The following is a 17,794-nucleotide window of genomic DNA, read 5'->3' as shown; positions in this document are numbered from 1 at the left end:
TTCAAAATTACCTAGAACGTGTTGGTAAAAATAGCCCAGGACAGAAGATAGCTGCTGCCGCTCCTTTGTGCTCTTAGCAATCATCTCACGCTAAATATTCCTTCTCCTTTGCTCTTGGCTTTGTGCCTTCTGGTATGGTGCCCTTTCCACCATAAATTCAGGTCTTGAAATCACCCCTCAAATTACTGCCTTCCATTCCTGTTCACTGTAAACCAATTTCTCCCATATCCTATGCTGTTCTAAACTTCTTCCATTTTCCATTCTCAGTCCTGTGCGCTTGTCTCTGATGTTATCAGGATTATAAGGTTGCCTGAGCGGGAGCATCTTTGTAAAGCTCGGGAGAAATTTATTGGTGTCATGGTAGTTCATATATTATCTTCTCTTTCATGTAGGGAATATTTCACACAGAAAAATAATTGATTACATGATTAATATTTTACTCTTGGAGACCATATCATTATTTATTCTTGAATAACGTTTCATGATTTTGATTGGGTTTTGTGGGGTTTAGATGATGCTATGTATAAATGCTCCGTAAGATAAAGTTGGAGTGGTGGACTTGGATATTAAAGCCAGTGAGATTTAAGTCTGTCAGTTGTCTTTGTCACTGGTTTACTCCATATTTTTGAATAATCTCTTGTGAGAATGGCCACGTTGGAGAGAGAACTCCTCATAGTTGGTGTTCAAAGCTCTTTGTGCAAGAGGAACGTTGTTGTTGATCACAGTCTCTAGTTTGGAGCTGTAGGCAGATGTGAGTCCTGACTGTGAAGCACATCGAATGCAAACCCCAAAGCACCTTCAGTTCTCCAAGAAGGTGTTAGAGGGAGCAGCGAAGTGTCTGCTGTGGTGACAGTGGTGGGAGATGGAGACACAGCACTCCGCATCATCTTGGAGAACTGAATGTTTCATGCTCAAGGTTATTGCGTTGCTGGAGGAAGCCATGAAATGACAACTGTGTGAATAACAGATTCCGGCAGCTAGGAGAAAGGAATGAAACCTCTTAACTATGTGGAGACAATGGCAAGTATTGTTTGCTGCCATGTATGAATATTTAGTGTCTCAAACATATCCAGAAGGTTTGCTTGGGTTTCTCTGTAAGCTAAATCATAACATTGCGATCACTCACCATCTCTTCTCTGCTCTCCTCAACTCTGTTCAGTCTCATTTGATCCTTTTCACAAGGTTCACACCGGGTTATGTTACGTGAAGTACGTGAAAAATGGTGGTATAAGCCATGTGGCTGATAATACTTCAAGGCCTTGAAAGACAACGCATTGCACACTACTAGCAAATTATTTTGTCTGGAAATATTGTGTACTATGATTTTTTCCTCACTTCTGTCTCCAGCTTGCTCTTAAGTCATAATTTTCCTGTCTTGTAATGTTGTACTGCTCTAAAAAACCTGTGTACATTCATTATGCAAGGTGGAAAAAACACTGAGATATACAGTTGAAAAATCTTGATATTCACAAAAGTGTTCTTCTCTTTAAACACTTCAAGAATGTTTCATACGTACCCAAAAAGTAAGTTCAGCTTGATATAGTTCAGACTTCCTATTTGGCTAATTTTTAAAGACATTGGGTCTATGACATCATACAATTTCATAAGTTATTTCTCAAATTCTTTCAAAGTATCTTCTGTCCCATTGCCCAGATTTAACCAAATAATGCTAAAGTCTGAATTTCCAAAATATAAAGTTCTGAGTCTTTTCCTGAGAGCTGAGAATGGATAGAGGAGCGTTATTGAAATTGTTGGCTGGCCTGAGGGACAGTTTTCCTTGCATTCGACTGGCTGGCTGACCAGTTGCCATTGACGTAGCATGGAACCAGCCACGGACATATCTCTTTCTGTAATCTACTTTTGCCTTTTTATGAAGGAAATGGGAAAAGAAATACCTTTGGAGGAAAGTTTTGGGGAAGAGTTGAAGGGAAAAAAGAACTTAAGGTTTTGCAGGGAAAGATGACAGAAAATATGTAGAAAGATTGGCTTGAAAAAGAAAGACAGACACATTTGTGCCTACAAACCAACTTGGCTGTTTGACTGTTTATAGAACATCCTTCTAAACACTTTGCCACTATAAACAATTTTTTTTTAATGTTACAAAGAATGTGATCACATTTAATACCAAGTACACATGCGATTATTAAATGGATTGGCACAGGTGAAGGCGATATCTCTTTTACTGATTATAACAATGTGTTTCCAAAGCCGAAATGCGATAGAGCCGCCGTCTCCCGCTGCCAAAGCCCCAAGTGGAAGTGGAGAGACAGTCTCATCAAATTATTCACAACTGAAAAAGTTTTGCTGAATAATATCAGACTAAAACTATTGAACAAACCTGCAAGAATTCTGGTGTCTTACTGTTTAATGACCGTTTCTGCAGTCATTTGGCTTCTAGATAAAATATTGAAGAAGGTCAAAAGAAATAGAGAATCTGCCGCTGAAATCCTAGTTCCTTATGAGCTATTGACAATTTTGAAGTTATTGCTTTGTAATGAGGTCCTAAAGACAGTGAAGATGAGGTCCTGCTCTGCTGATTTTATGATTCTTATCAAGTATTTCTGTAAACTCTTTGAGCGAAATAATCTTCAGATCTCCTATGAATATTTTTATTTCTGCAATATAAATCTTATTGGTACCAGCTTTTGTAACTGTGCCTCTTAAACAAAGCTGCTATAAACAGTCGTTTACAGGTTTTGTTTCTGAGACAGCTTTAAAAATGTGTCATATATATTTGCTCTTGCTCTAAATGTTAAATATCATTGCACATAACGATGCGAACAGATGGTGTGCTGCATAAGCTGTTTATCATTTTATACATTTATCACTTTACACTAGTGAAGTGTACATGTGTTTGATTAATATTAACTTTTGATTGATTCAGAGATCTCTGGTTTTTTGACAGCATTAGGGCATATATTCTAATCCATAGTGGCTTCCAGCTTTAAAATTTAATCCCAGTAAAGATAGAGTAGATGCCTTTTGTAGTTCTTTAATGCATGGACTTTTTTTTGCTGTTGAAAATAATTACCTGGTTGAGATTTTAATACCAGAAGGAATTTGGAAGTAAATGGATAACTCCACTAAAATGTTTTAGATTAAATTTAGATGCCACTGGTCCAGCTAGATAAATACCGTATCTTGGAATCAAATACAAGATGCTAAGAATGTGTGAAATAAAATAAACCAGTAACAGTCCTATTCAAATCAATATTCTTTTATATCCCCCACCTACAGAACGGAAGAACTTCATATTTTCCTGTTGAACAGGTCTGGATATTCAGCGTGTGTTACACCTACATTAATGTATAGGAAACTAAAAAAGCATCTCAAGCTTATAGACGTAGCACACAGACCATGCTTTGAGACTTCTGACTGCAGCATTGTATTAAAAATATGGTTTACCAAGATGTTATTTCATAATAATGCATTTTTGTCTCAGCTTTTGCCTGACAAAAGACAAGTTTTTCCTGTGCCATGGATGGAAAAACTAGTTCAAGTTGGAATGGGTCTGCTTGCGCTTTTTGTTCTGCTAAAGGGCAATAATATTTAATGAGAGATTGTGCTCTAAACTGTAAATTCTTTAGAGTGTGAGGTGCCCAGCCTGTCAGAATAAATAGACGAGGCTAAAAACACTTACTTTTAAAATGGTTGTTCATTTTGGAAGGCACCGAGTGATCTTAGTGAAATACAACTGAGTCACTTGAATTTTGGATAGAGATCAAATTCCCAGCATGTATTCTGGGAGCGTCTCTTCTTCACCAGTTCCATCCCTCAATATTTTTTATTTTTAATGTTCAGTATACATGCTGCTATCATTCAGATTTCTGATAACTTTCAGTGACTTCTTAGAGACGGAATTAATAAATCAATAGCTTTTATCCATGCTTTACAGCCTTGATGCCTATGATTTCTTCTATGTCCGCTTATCTTATGCAAAGATGCATGCAGCAAAACTGATGATGTAGCAGCAGGAATTGCCCAGGAATGTAAAGCAAAATGTAGAATTAAAATTGTACATTTTGAAATTTAATGTTGCAGTGCAGTTTAAAGTTTAATTGGCATTACTGTAATAGCTGGTCAGGGCTTCATAGACTTAACTCCTTTTTTTCCGTAAAGACTCCTTTGCATTTCTATGGCCCTGTTGCCTTTGCTTCCAGGACATCAGGTCAGATGCTGGGAAATGAGGAGAGGGCGTATAATGAATAATGTCTCTTGAACGCAAGAGTTTACGTCAGGAGAGAAAATCTTGGTTCCTGGATGATCTGAAAAGAAAAGCTTCTTAATATCTCATTGATTATATTATACAGCATAAAATGCATATAGATGTTTGTGGATATTGCAGTGGTGAAAAATGACTGTCATTTAAGAAAATATTTTTGGTGTAAGAAATGCAGGGTTGTACCACACTAATGTGGAAATGAAGTAGGTAAAGAGGAAGATTTAGTTGAACTCATTAGATATTTTAGTTTGTTTTTTAAACTGGTAATTATAAGGAAATTAGTTGCATATTTCATAAAGAGAGAGCTTTGTTTTCCTGTTTTCATGTCACCTATACATGGTTTCTTAAATACGTATTTTTATTAAAAGCTAGTAATTAGAAGTTCTATATCTTCCTCTTCTTTCCACCTTCTGTTTTCAAAACGGAAAGATCAGAGTTTTGTGCTTTTTGTTCTAAAAGGCTCTTTTCTTTCGTTGCAGGTTAATAATGAGAATGTAGTGAAGGTTGGCCACAGGCAGGTGGTGAACATGATCCGCCAAGGGGGCAACCACCTCGTGCTCAAGGTCGTCACAGTCACCAGGAATCTTGATCCAGACGACACAGCTCGAAAGAAAGGTACATTTTTCTCATTTCCCTAATAGAGTCGTTTTGTTCTTCCTCCACAGAAAACAGAATAACGACACAAAATTACTGTTTTATACATTCTGCTTTATAGATTTAACTTTTAAAATTTGAAATACTCTAATTTAAAGTAATTTAATTCCATTGACTTATACATGAATATGTGACAAAAGGGACAATATTCTCTTGTCATGCTTGCCATGAAATTTCATCTTTATTGCTCTTTATACATTTATAAGTTTGAAGATCTTGTAGTAAAATTTCTTGCAGCACTGAGAAAAAGCACAAAAGCCAGATTATATTTTATTAATTAATTTCAAACGTGCTTGAGATCTTGGTTTGATTCCTCTTGAAATCGTTGAGAGCTTATAATTTTGCAAAACACGTGTTTTAGAAATGACCTCTGTAGGAATAAGAAAGCAGCATGTAGGAAAGTACATTTTAATGGGAAAATTCCTCTAGATGAATTTATAGTAGGGGAATTGTTCCAGGCAGGGAAAATCCCTTCTCCTCCCATAAGCAGGAAACACGCACGGCTTCTTTTTCTGCCACTTGGCTGCCAGCAAGGAAACAGCTATGCCAAGAGAGGTTTGTGTAGCATCCTGTGCCACAAAGACTTTGGGAAAGAATCGTCTGAGTAAACCAGGAAAAGTTTGGTTTTCCAGTTTAAAAGCCTAGGGTTTTTTAACATTAAATTTAAGGGAAATTGTGGGTTAACCTATATCATAATTATGGGGTATTCCTTTAAAAATTTCAATGTGTTTCCTACCCACCTACTCAAACTAACACCACCAAATCTTCACCAAAAAAATAAGGCTTTTATGCTATTCCTTCACCTTAGAAGCCCTTGAGTGTGCTCAGGTAGAAGCTACTCTGGGAAGTCATTAGGCCCACATAATTCCCATTAAGCAGAAAAGATCGCTGCTGCTAACTGGTGTTCAGTACAGCAGTATCACGTTTTGAGAACTCTTGTTCCTCCCACCAGTTTCCTGAATTGTCACTCACAGGCTGGCACCCCACGGTTCACTCTTTGTCCATGAGTAAAATTTTCTGTCTGTGCTGTTCTTGATGTCTAGTGCTTAAAAAAAAATATAAATAAAATAAGTAAAGCACTTTGGAGGGGAAAAAACACTATATTAAAGTAAATAATGCCTGCACATGGTCCTGCATTATTTTTAGCATGATAGAATTACTATTCACACATCTTAAACCTTTCACCTCTGCCTTTTGGGGTGCATCATATGGGCTTTAAATAGAAGTGTTGTGTACAACCCAAAGGGAAGTTGATTCTGTGAAAACAAACTCAGTTGTCATCTCTCCAGACCCTTCTATTGGTAACATGGGAGACGTCCTCATTCACTACAACCACCTGAAAGTAGGTTGGAGCATGGAGTGGGTTGGTCTCTTCTCCCAAGGAACAAGTGATAGGATGAGAGGAAATGGCTTCAAGTTGCACCAGGGGAGGTTCAGATTGGATATTAGGAAAAAATTCTTCCTGGGAAGGGCTGTTGCGCATTGGAACAGGCTGCCCAGGAAAATGATGGAGTCACCATCCCTGGAGGGGTTGAACAGACGCAGAGATGAGGTTCTTAGGGACGTGATTTAGCAGTGGACTTGGCAGTGTTAGGTTAACAGTTGGACTTGATGATCTTAAAGGAATTTTCCAACCAAAACGATTCTATGATTTGCCAAAAACATTCACTTTTGGATCTTGTCCATTTTTGATACAAGCGAGGAGCCTTTCTTTTTACTTGGCAGTTGCTGTTGCACTTTAGGAATTGTGTGGGAGGTTTTTCTTGCCATCAGTCTCCTCTCTGGTAAGGCCAGTGTTGGGTACCCAGCTTCATTTACCAACCCAGCATTTTGTGCAGTTTCCCTCACAGATTTATTGTCACTTCTCCTGTTGGGGAAGGGCAGAGCTCAGACTGACGTTACTATGTACAGAACTGGCACTGAACTGGAGCTCTATTTTTGTTTTCTTGTGACACGCTGGCATTCAAACCTCTGTAAGAAGATGATGGAGCTTAACAGGGAAAGGATGATGCTGTCATAGTGGATATAGGTGATATGGAAAGAACATTGTCCACTTCTTTCCTCCATCACCCTTTGTTGCCCCCAAACTCCCTCATTTTGTCAAAATGGTGCAGTCTGATGTGTGGTGTTGGCCAAAACACTGAAGATTCTTTAATTTTTCCTGGTGTCCCACAGCCATTTCTATTCGATGGAAGCTCCAACTTTCCTACCAACGTTGGCATAATCTTTTCTGATGTTATGCTCCTTTCTGAGCATAACATTGGTTATCAGGACACTAGAACACCTGCTGGATTTTAGTTTCTGTGCTAGATGATCGCCTTGATATTTTCAGATCTTACTTATTCCAAGGATCACCTCTTTTCCCTAGTCTCACCATAACTATTAAGATAAATGTGAATCTTCTCTCTTGTATTTCTCAGATGTAACAGTTTCTTCAGAGATGAGATTATTCTGGCAGAGATTGGCTGGTCTCCAGGAGATTTTTAGCTGTGTACATTTATTAGAAGGAGAGGCACAACTGCTGTGAGGCTCTTTCTCTAGAAAGTCTTTTTCCTACTGAAAAATAGACATGCACAGTTATTTAGCTTTAAATGTTTCTATGTATCCTGTTACATAAAAGCTTACCGATGTGTCAAACAACCTACGCTAAAAGTAGAAGCGGTATAGGAATTCAGTACATGAAAAGCATCTCAGGGTTTTTTCCTCCGCATGTATGTATTTATTATTACTTTATTTAATGTAGCATATTATTTTAAACAAATATGAAATTGTGTATGTGACTGTAGTGGTTTAGAGATGGGTATTTACTTACGCTGTGTATCCTTCTGTTTAATGCAAAGCGCCACCACCTCCTAAGCGAGCTCCAACCACTGCACTGACCTTGCGGTCTAAGTCAATGACCTCAGAGCTTGAAGAGCTTGGTAAGAAAGTGTTTTTTGACAAGCATGCTGGCATAATAGAAATGTAAGAGATATATATATGTATATATGTTAAATTGACTAATAGGAACTGCAATGTGTACAGTATATAGTAGAGAAAAGGTTTTAAGAATGCTGCATCTTTGGAGAGTTCAAATATGCATGATTTGCATGAATAATTTTTTGTTTAAACTTGTGCCTTTACTGCTACGCAAGAGAATGTCGATACATTTGATGCATCGTCAGAGTTTGGCACATCTACTAAAAAGTAATGCCGTATCGTATTTTGTTAGCTTTGCTTTCTAAATTTTCAGTTCATCTAATGTTGTTTTATTTTAAATTTCTGTGGCCTCTCATTAGTGGATAAAGGTAAGCTGCCAGAAGCTGTTCTTAAAAAGCTGACAGTGTTAAAGCAGCTTCAACTTCAACTTGCTTTCATTAGACCCTGATCTGAAAAAGTGCATATTATGATATCACTTTGACTTCTGTGCATGATATAAACTTAATTCTTCGCACTATTGGTAATAAAAAAGCGTTGAATATTCAGTCTTTTAATTGCTAATTTTAAGAAATGTGATTGTAGATTGCTTTACTAGATCGTCCACATTCTAGATATGCATAATTCTTTGGGAATTTTGATTTATTTTCTAGAAGTGAGAAAGGTCATAATTCTTTTCTAGTTTTAATCTGTTAGGTCATTAAAAAGTAGAATTTCTGCAGCTAGACTAATAAATATGTTATGGATGGAACATATATACAAAGAGGAAAGCCCAGCACATATTTATACATGAGTATTACATTAGAACAGTGTGTTTAGCAAGTGATAATTGGGTATGAAAACAAACCACATCCCTCATTGCAGACTAATAGAATCTATCATTTAATTAAACCATTTTTCCATGTAATCCTACATTGATTTAAATACTTACATTTTATAATCATTTTTGTTTTCTGGCATGGACTCATATGAAGGCCAACTGGAAGGAATCAAAGCTTTGCTTCCACTTTTTTTTTCCCTGGAAGTCAATGTTTTTGGGGCAGATGGACCCCATCCATCCTTTAGTGAGCCAAGTCATAGAGCTTCAGAGGGAGTTCTGACCAACAAAGGGCTGCTCAAGTGGTTACTGTCTTCTCTATGGTATAACAACCACCTTGAAGACCAAAATAGTACTGTTGGATTATTTAGCTCTAACAGACCTCTGAAAATTTGAGTAGTTTGTGCCAGGAAGTTTAGGAACCCGGCTAAAGATTTCAACAGTTTATGAATGCTCCATAATTTTTCTTCCAGGAATAAAATGTAAAATATTCTTTCTGGAGCCCCTTTTTGGGTTTGGTGTTTTGATTTGTTTTCCTTTCATGGCGTGCTAGGGAGTTGGGTTGTAAAACTTGGCTGGCTTGTCACCAAGGGGACAGAAATACTTAGGCACCATTTTTCCCCTCTCATTTTCCCCTCTGCAAATCGCTTTCAAACTGAGGGTGTTCTTCTTTTTCTCTTACTTTCAGTCGTACGTAGTAGATACTGTTCTTAAAACAGAAAGAAGCAGAACTCTTTTCTAGGAGAAAACAGCTTATTAATTGTAAAGTCACCTCTGCAATGAAGACCATCATATTTTAGCTTTTTCACCCCCTTTTTCAGGTTATAATACTTGATCGCAGTTTGTTCTTATTGGCTGGCAGAAGCCATGCAACTCTTGTGACTAGCAGCCCTGGGACATAACTTGATTTTTTAAAGCAGGTTTCCCATCCATATCTTTATCCAGATGGGACAGATATTACAGTAGCAATATTTTGAAGAATAGTCCAAATATCTATGTCCCCTAATAAAGCTGTAGTAATAGTAACCACGGCAGAAATTTGTCTTCTTCCCAAACAAGACCATAAATACCAGTTCTGTGATTCTCTGAACATCTGTGGTCTACCTGTTCTACTAGTTGTCCTGTTAAAGGGCTATTGTCAGAAGGAACAAGAATTCTTAAATTGCCCAACAGCCAAATAAGCTTCCAAAAAGAAAATGTTCTCACTGTCATCAGTTAAAAGTTGTCTTCTGACATAAAACACAGATTGTATGTGTGTATTTATATATAATTTATATATCTGTATATGTGTATATATTGGACATCTGTATGAACTATGAGAACACCCACATTTTTATATCTGTTAAATTATCTAATGAATAAGCATCTATTTCACAACATATATCCGCAAACTAAATAGGAAGTATATGTACATGACCACTGTGGATGTTCTCATCGATATATATGTGTAATCTTTTTTCTGAACTGAAGAAGCTCATGGTCTCAATAATGTCTCATGGCAAAGAATTCCACAGGCTAATTATGTGCTGTGTACAAATGTATTTCCTTTTTATTGGTTTTAAATGTGATGCCTTTAATTTTATTGAATGTCACTTGTTATGTAATAGAAGAAAAAGGATAAACAGAAAATTCCCATTGGTTTTCCCTTAGAGTATATATCTTTTGTAATTTCTCTTACCTAAGCCAAACAACATGATTAATATATATATATATATATATATATATCTTGCAGTCTTTACAGTCACTTGCCTGGCTCTGAACTCTACTTATGGTTTTATTGACGTGTTTTTAGCTACACTGTTCTCCACAATACTGAGCAGACAGTCTCAGTTGTTCTCTTTCAAATGAGTCAATTCAAAATATGGCAGATAACATGTGCTAATGATTCCACTTCAGTCTGCAAAATACCCTATTATCATAGTTTGAAAGCCCCAGTATCAATAAGTTGCCCCAATTACTGTTTTTTAAAAAGAATTTAGAAAAAACAATTGTACATGTTTCCCTAATATCTACAGGGGAGCAACTCCTTATAGTTAAAGAATAAACCCCGATAAACTCTGCTTTTGCCAAGCTGTTTATCTGCTGTGGTTTGATAGAAATGTGTGTAGCAAAGGCTGATAGGGAGAGACTTAACTTCTTAGATGGCAGAAAAATGTTGATGCTCAAAATGACAGACAAGGATTTAGCGTATAAAAATTACCTTCAGAATTGATTCACAGTTCATTCCCTTTCTATTTCCAAGCTTCAGTACGGAAGAAGAAGGGTAAGGGGAAGCATTTTGTCTCTTGTTTAACCTGTTTCTCACCTTTCCATAGTGAAGGATAATAACATAACGTAAATGTTGGCATACGGTCCAGTTTATTTTATGGTGTCAACTGTACATTAATTATTGTATATGTTTTTTAGTTATTTAGTTAATAAATTGCAAACACACTAAGAGCTCAAACAGAAGACTACATTTGAAAATATTTTTCCCGCATTTCTTCCTTTTGTCTCCTTTCCTTCATCTTATGTTTTTATTTTTCCTTCCTTGTACCCAACTCTTTTTCCAAACCCTTCCATACCATCATCTCCTCATAGTTCCTGTGCTAACTGGCAGCCACAGAGAATACGTGGCCAATAGCATCCTCAGTGTAGTCCTACGTTAGTGACCTCAGTTGTCTTCTTGGTGGCCAAATGTGACTCCCATCACCACCGCGCTGTCTCTGTCTCAGGAAATAGGGATCTTGCACACACCACTTGAACTTTTTGACCCGGAGAAATGCTGCTCTGCACAATTTTTAGGTTTTCAATAGAACATCTTCCACGCTGTCCCGTATGCATGGAGTTGCCCTCCCTGAACTGATTCATAAGGCCATGACCTTCTCCTTGAGATCTCTCCTAAAGACCCATTTCCCCTGTGATCCCTATTAAACAATCATCTCAGTAATGAGGGCTAGGCAGAGGGGTAGGTAGACATAGAGGTGCTACTTTATAACTGTATATATATGTATACAAAGTTTTGTTGGTGTTTAGCTGTATTTTTCCATACTCCTGTATGTCATTTTGCTTTCGTAGATTGTGAGCTCTCCTGAGCAGGGACTGTGTCATTTACACGTTTTCATGGTGTCCAGCCCAAGGAAGAGTCTCAATCCTCCCCAGGTGGTAGCGGGTAAAACAGTCCATGTCCTGGTCCTGCTGCTCAACCAAGTTCAATGTCACGGAGAGGAAAGCCAGGCTGTAGGCAGTGTCCTTTCTCATCAGGGAAGCTTTTGCTTTTTAATGTTAAATGGGACAAAATTGGGTAATTTTCCACTCTTTAATTTTCTGCTCTTTCCTGACCTCTTTCCTGGTCACTGGGTTTCCAGCTAGTGATATTTTCCATTCTCCATTCAGAGAATACGACAGCGTAGACCCCATTGCTACTGGTATTTTTCTGAAAAAATATGGTTTGGCAGCATATAAGAAAAAACCTTTACGTTGTTATTGTAGAATCTTCTGTCAACCAAAAGCTCAGTCTTCTGGCTCATAGGTCAGGGAGGCATTAAGATGAAAATAATGACTTTTGTGGTTCTGTGTGACTGGTTTTGTTGGTTGTGTTTTGAGAGGCGATCTGGTTCATTAGGAGGGTAAGAGAAGGGAAGGACATAGGCTGTATTTTTTATGTTTGAGATAGAAGACACAACGTTTGTGTCTGAAGAAATGGGTAATAAAATCTTTAGGTTCACAGCAGTATGGCATGGGCAGTATTATCATTTTATTGCAGTTGCGTAGCAGAAATCACTAAAATAAAGTGGGCATCATCTGTGCCGCTGCCTTTCTGTGTGCGGTAGTTGACTGACGCAGGGAATGGCATCCGACTTCCAGATGTGTGTTTGGAGGGGATGTGTTTTCAGTCGTTAAACTGTTTTCTGGATTTTGTGGCATATCAGGGAGGGGAAAGACGCCTTCTTTTTCCTTTTGGGACTTGTAAGGGTTCAAGAATCGTTGGATGAGTAAGTTATGGCAACATGTAAACTAACAGTTAGTTGTAGCAGCACTAGGTAAAGTGTAGTTAGCCCATTAATACTGAAGAATAACCAAAACTTTCATGTAGCAAATTAAAAAGAAGATTTGAAAATACTCTAAAAATAACACATAAGAAGAAAATTTATGAAACACCCAATGCATTATTTTGATCATAATTTTCTTCATCAAGACAGAAAATAGATATTATTACAGTTTCCAAATTAATATTTTAAAATAATAAATCTAATTCTGTTCATAAAAAGTTTATGTGGCTCATGAAAAACTTGTGTTTAAAGGGTTTTTCCTTGAGTTTTTGTTTCGACTTGTTGATCAATAACTTCTTGTCGATGGAGAATTTTAAAATTATAGGATACTTAAGGAACCCATCCATAAACTAAGATCTGCAAATGTCTAGATATATGATTTAAAAGTTCCATCCTCCTAACCTTTCTCTACTGCCAGGAAATAGCTTTGATTCAGTAAGCAATTTGGAATTTTCAGTAGAAGCTGAAGTGGACAATGTCTAATTTTAAAAACCTAATCTAAAAAGCTTTTAAGAGCAAGTGCAACATTAAGAATAGAGGAGGCTATATTTTCACAGTGAAATGGGAATGGCAAGAGAAATAATTCTTCTACATTAACAAATACTATTTGACAGTGTTACACCAGTGTCAGTTGTGAGCTGGGGGAGTGGTTTGTTTGTTTTTAGATTTGAAATGGTAATCAATATAAAATAATCCCTTGATGTGTGTTGATACTGATCTTTGGGTTTTGATGTGGGCTGCAGCATCAAATACAAATGTAGGATTTTCCTCCTTTGAACACTTTATATATGCTAGTACCACCTGTGAGATACAGAACAAGTGTGATAGCATCAACACAGAAAATCGTGACCTGACATCAAGGCTTAGTGGCATTTGAATAGAAAAATATCAGTTGATGGCATTCAAAAGAAATATTATTAGCTCTGTCTGCAATTAGCATCCACACTTCATCCCATTCCTGTTGTCCATTGTTTCAAAGGTGGCACATTCTAATGGCATCTGAAACAATGAAATTGCAGAGCAAATATATATAAATGAATGCCAAACAGCGGATTACCTTACGGTGTCATGTTATGTTTGAAGAAACGGCTCACAAAGACGTCTGGGTTCAAAATTCATTTGTGTATTTCACTGTGGTGGAGTTGATGATGGAGATTTGTCTGCAGGAAACAATGGAAATACCATCAAAGCAACTTTTACAGCACTCACAACGTCGACTCCTTCGATAGTTTCCAGCATCTCCAATGCTTCTACGTTGGAAGAAAGTTTTCTGATCTTCACCAGACACTGTATATTAGAAGATGAGAGCAAGAGGCATCAGGCTTAATGAAGAATTATTGAAGAGTATCCTTGTAAGTAATTGATTTGTATTACATATTTGAAATTCTAGTGAGATAGCAATATAATAATGAGAAAAAGGTTGTCATCAGGTTGTCATTTTTCATAAGCACGAAGCAGTGACTCTGGATGGTGTTTGCGAAGTGTATGTGTGAAAAAATATGGGCCCCATTTTCTTTGTTGATGTAGCAAGGTTACAGGTTTTATGACTTGTAGTCTGACTTGGAGGGGGTATAAGAAAGCATAGGATTAGGACCCTGCCTACAACATATGTGCTTTTAAACACTGTAACCAAAAAGTATTGCGACAGAAAAACATGCAAATCGCCATGTTTCAAGAAAAACAATCCTAACCCTATGGTTTCCGCTGGAAAAATACAATTTGGCCTATAGTTGGCAATGTACTGATAAGCAATGTTTGGCACAGAATCTTAAATTAGCAGGTAACTTTCAGTACCAAACGCTTCTTTAAACCAGGGTTTATGTTGCACGAGGTGGGCAGCTCCAACTAACATTTTGAGAACCCTGAGCAGAGGTCATTTGACCCTCTCTGTGGGCGTTCTCCTCATTTACACTAGTATTACTTTGAATTTGACAGTTGATTTTGGAGTACGTAGCGCCCTTTCATGATACTTGTTTTTCTTTGCTACAGGACAGTAATTGAAAAGGTTTTCAAAACCTTTCTGCATCAGCCAAACAAGACAATGGTATAAAAGAAGTTGGAAAAGGAATTGTAAGTGTTAAAGAAAATGTGGGGTTTGGAAACAGATGAATTAAATACGTTGGCTTATGTGAGCGTCCCTTGCTATACGCAGATATTATTAATTGGATATCTAACCACATATTCAAAATCATGAGTGCTTGAGGAATGGTAAAAATTGCATGTGTTTCCCAACATGGTACAGTTAGGGCAGTGGAAAAATTTTCAACACTTTTAATGTGTTCTCTCTCTTTTTCAGGAGCCAGGGAGATGAAGGACTTATCTCCCTCATCTCAAAACTCCCTTTGCTGCTATTTCTCTTTTTTTCCTTCAAATGTTCATACACCCATGTCAATTAACTTCTAACAGAATTTAAAATAAATGTCTTTAGATAATTCACCATAGTTCGTTTGGTTTTTCCCCTTGTTGTGGAAGCGTGAGAGTAAGTGCAAGAACAGCGAAGGCTGCAAGTGTCTTAGGTCCTCCACCTTTCCTTTTGGTTTCTTTCGGTTGATTTTCCTTTGTGGCTAGGCCAAATTTTCAAATGCTGTCTCTTAAACAGAACATCAAATTGCCGCTTAAATTCCACCTGGCTTGCAGGGTAGGAGTGGGTATTGACTATATTCTCTGTTTTTGTTCTTAAACAGAAACCACTGTTAGACAATGACCATTCCTCTTTCAAGGTAGGCTGAATTGTAAGGCTTCAGGATTGCAGGTGCATTTTAAATGCCTGTATCATTATTTCCTTAATTGAACATACTGTTAAAGAGCTGGTACTTGAAAATTGTATCTGTCGGAAGAATTTGAGCGCATCAGTTTCCTGCCTTCGTTAAAATTGCTTTGGATGGTGTGAATATGTAAATGTGATTTCCGTGTGCTAACGTGAAGGTATTTTCAGCCCTAAAAACACAAATAAGACTTTCTGTCAAGAAAGTTTTGGTAGTTCTTTATGGTGAATACATACCAATCATTTGCATAAATCATGTAATGGTATTTATAGATACTCGATGCTGAATGATTAATTTTAGTCACTAAACAGTTTTTATGTTTCACTGATTTATTTTTCTTCTTTTTTATTTTTTTAATTTTAGTGTACTTTTTTAATTTTAGTGTATTTTAGTACTTTGTAGAGCTCATAGTATCCCAGAGAACATTCACGTATTTTTACTTAATTTTCATAGAAGGAAAGTCTTTCAAATGGCTTATGCTTTTGACTGTATTGCAAAACACTTGCGTTATTTCCTCGTTCTGCTAACTGCAAGAGTAATATTCTCTGCCTTTGTTTGCAGGGTGGTAAATACGTGATTTTGGCATTATGGTTTAAGCACAATCCTGCAAATAGTTCATTTGGGGTGGGGCTGGAAGAAATTAATTCTAGATTAAAATGTGCTCATGGTGGCAAATTTATGAGGATTAGCCTAATTGTCTAAATGAAACCTCAAACCATTCCATCACTTTATGTTTTTTAACGATGCGTTTGCATGACAACTGTAGGCTGAACTTGTCGTTTCTTTCCTCTAAATATGATCATAAACAACAAATTTGGATTTAAATCTTAACCTTTAACATTCTTACTCTGAAACAACGCTTTAGCTACGGTTAGCCTTTTAATTCTCAGCAGTATGTTGAAGGCCTAGTTATACTTTACTTTTGGTCTTTGATGAAATTTTATAGCTAAAAAGAAGGACAGTAGTTTTCAGAAATATCGCTAATATAACAGAGATGCTTTTTTAACCGTCTACAAATAGGAGTCATCATTTTGTCCTCAGGGCACTACGGATCTGTTCATCAAGTACAATTGCTTCTATGACATAAAACTTTATGATAAGAACGTCTATGGTCTGATCAACCTCTCTTTTGAAATCAGCAGGTTCTCATCTTTCTGCTGCCGCCCCATTAGTACTGGAAAACTGTTCTAGAGTTTTGGTCATCTGCTTCTTTGAAAGCGTTGTCTAGATTCCCATACGTGGTTTGTCCAAATTATACTTTACATAGTTCCGCCCACCCACAGATATTCACCCTAAAGTATCTATCAAGTAACTTCCCAGCTGTTCTTTTACTAACTGAGCAGGGCAAGGTCTTTTGAATATACATATATATATATATATATATATATATATATATATATATATATATATATGGGAAGTGACAAAAATGTAAAAGGAATACAATGTAAATAAGTGCACCTACTTGTTCTAGTTGCCTTTTTTTTTTTTCATATGTGCAAACTGATAATTATACACATAATTGCTCATGGTATTATGCTAAAAACAAGCTACTTATAGCTAAAAATAAAATACATTTTAAGAATTAATCCATTGGATAAATGCAACACCACAGCCGTATTTTAATGTAGTTTAACCTAATCCATACTTTTCTAATAAGCACACATTAAGACTACCTCTTTAGTTTTGTTATTGCTTGTATAACTGATCTCTGTGGATTATTAACAAGGAAACAAATTCTATCAGCTTACGAAAGAAATTAAACTAAACTTACAAACTCGTATTTAGGGAAGGCGATGGAACAAAATCTGTGCATATGCAGTATCTGACATTAAGGGCTACGTGCCCAGACCTGTTGACACCAACGAAGAACGAATGTCCTGTGATTCCCATCACTTTCCAAAAGGAAAAACACTTGTGCCCAATATTTGACTGTGGTTGCCTGCAGATGCTAGAAAAGGTGGGTGATGCTACAGCGCGTAGGTGCAATTGGCTTTGTGTGAAGTTTTGCATAACCGATGGCGCCTGGTACAGTTTCTGTCTGTATCTATCTTAGGTATTTACAAGGCATCTATCACCTTGGTACCTAAGCAGTTTGAAAAATGCACCCACCCCAGGAGGCATCATGCAGATACAGGCAGAGGCCCAGGTCCAGAGCAGCAGAGGCAGGTCCCAGGAGGCTCCCCAGCTGTGGTACCGCTGCTGTTGAGCTCCTGGCCCACTTGGTGTGGCCAAGGAACGTCTCCACCTACTTGTCAGCAGGAAGACGGTACCCCCACCCCTCACGTCCAGCTCCACTGGTGGGGCGTCTGAAATGGAAATGTAATGGAAAAGGCAACGATCCGGTAGCAGAGGTGAAACAGAAATGGTGGGATTTCAAAAGGAGGGATTC

General features: G+C 37.3%; 1 protein-coding gene across 1 annotated transcript in view; it reads left to right on the top strand.

Moving 5' to 3' along the window:
* The window catches only part of SHANK2 (SH3 and multiple ankyrin repeat domains 2), a gene marked incomplete at its 3' end in the record, with an annotated part of 271,702 nt that overhangs the window by 231,354 nt on the left and 22,554 nt on the right, over window positions 1-17,794 (top strand). The window contains 3 exon segments of the mRNA XM_080345299.1: window positions 4,702-4,837; window positions 7,717-7,797; window positions 10,852-10,872. Coding sequence (XP_080201425.1) covers window positions 4,702-4,837; window positions 7,717-7,797; window positions 10,852-10,872 — 238 coding nt within the window.

This window comes from Nesoenas mayeri (genome assembly GCF_963082525.1).
Source record: "Nesoenas mayeri genome assembly, chromosome: 5".
NCBI lineage: Eukaryota > Metazoa > Chordata > Aves > Columbiformes > Columbidae > Nesoenas > Nesoenas mayeri.
Note: the sequence above shows the minus strand (reverse complement) of the source record. Positions and strands in the feature narration are given on the sequence as shown.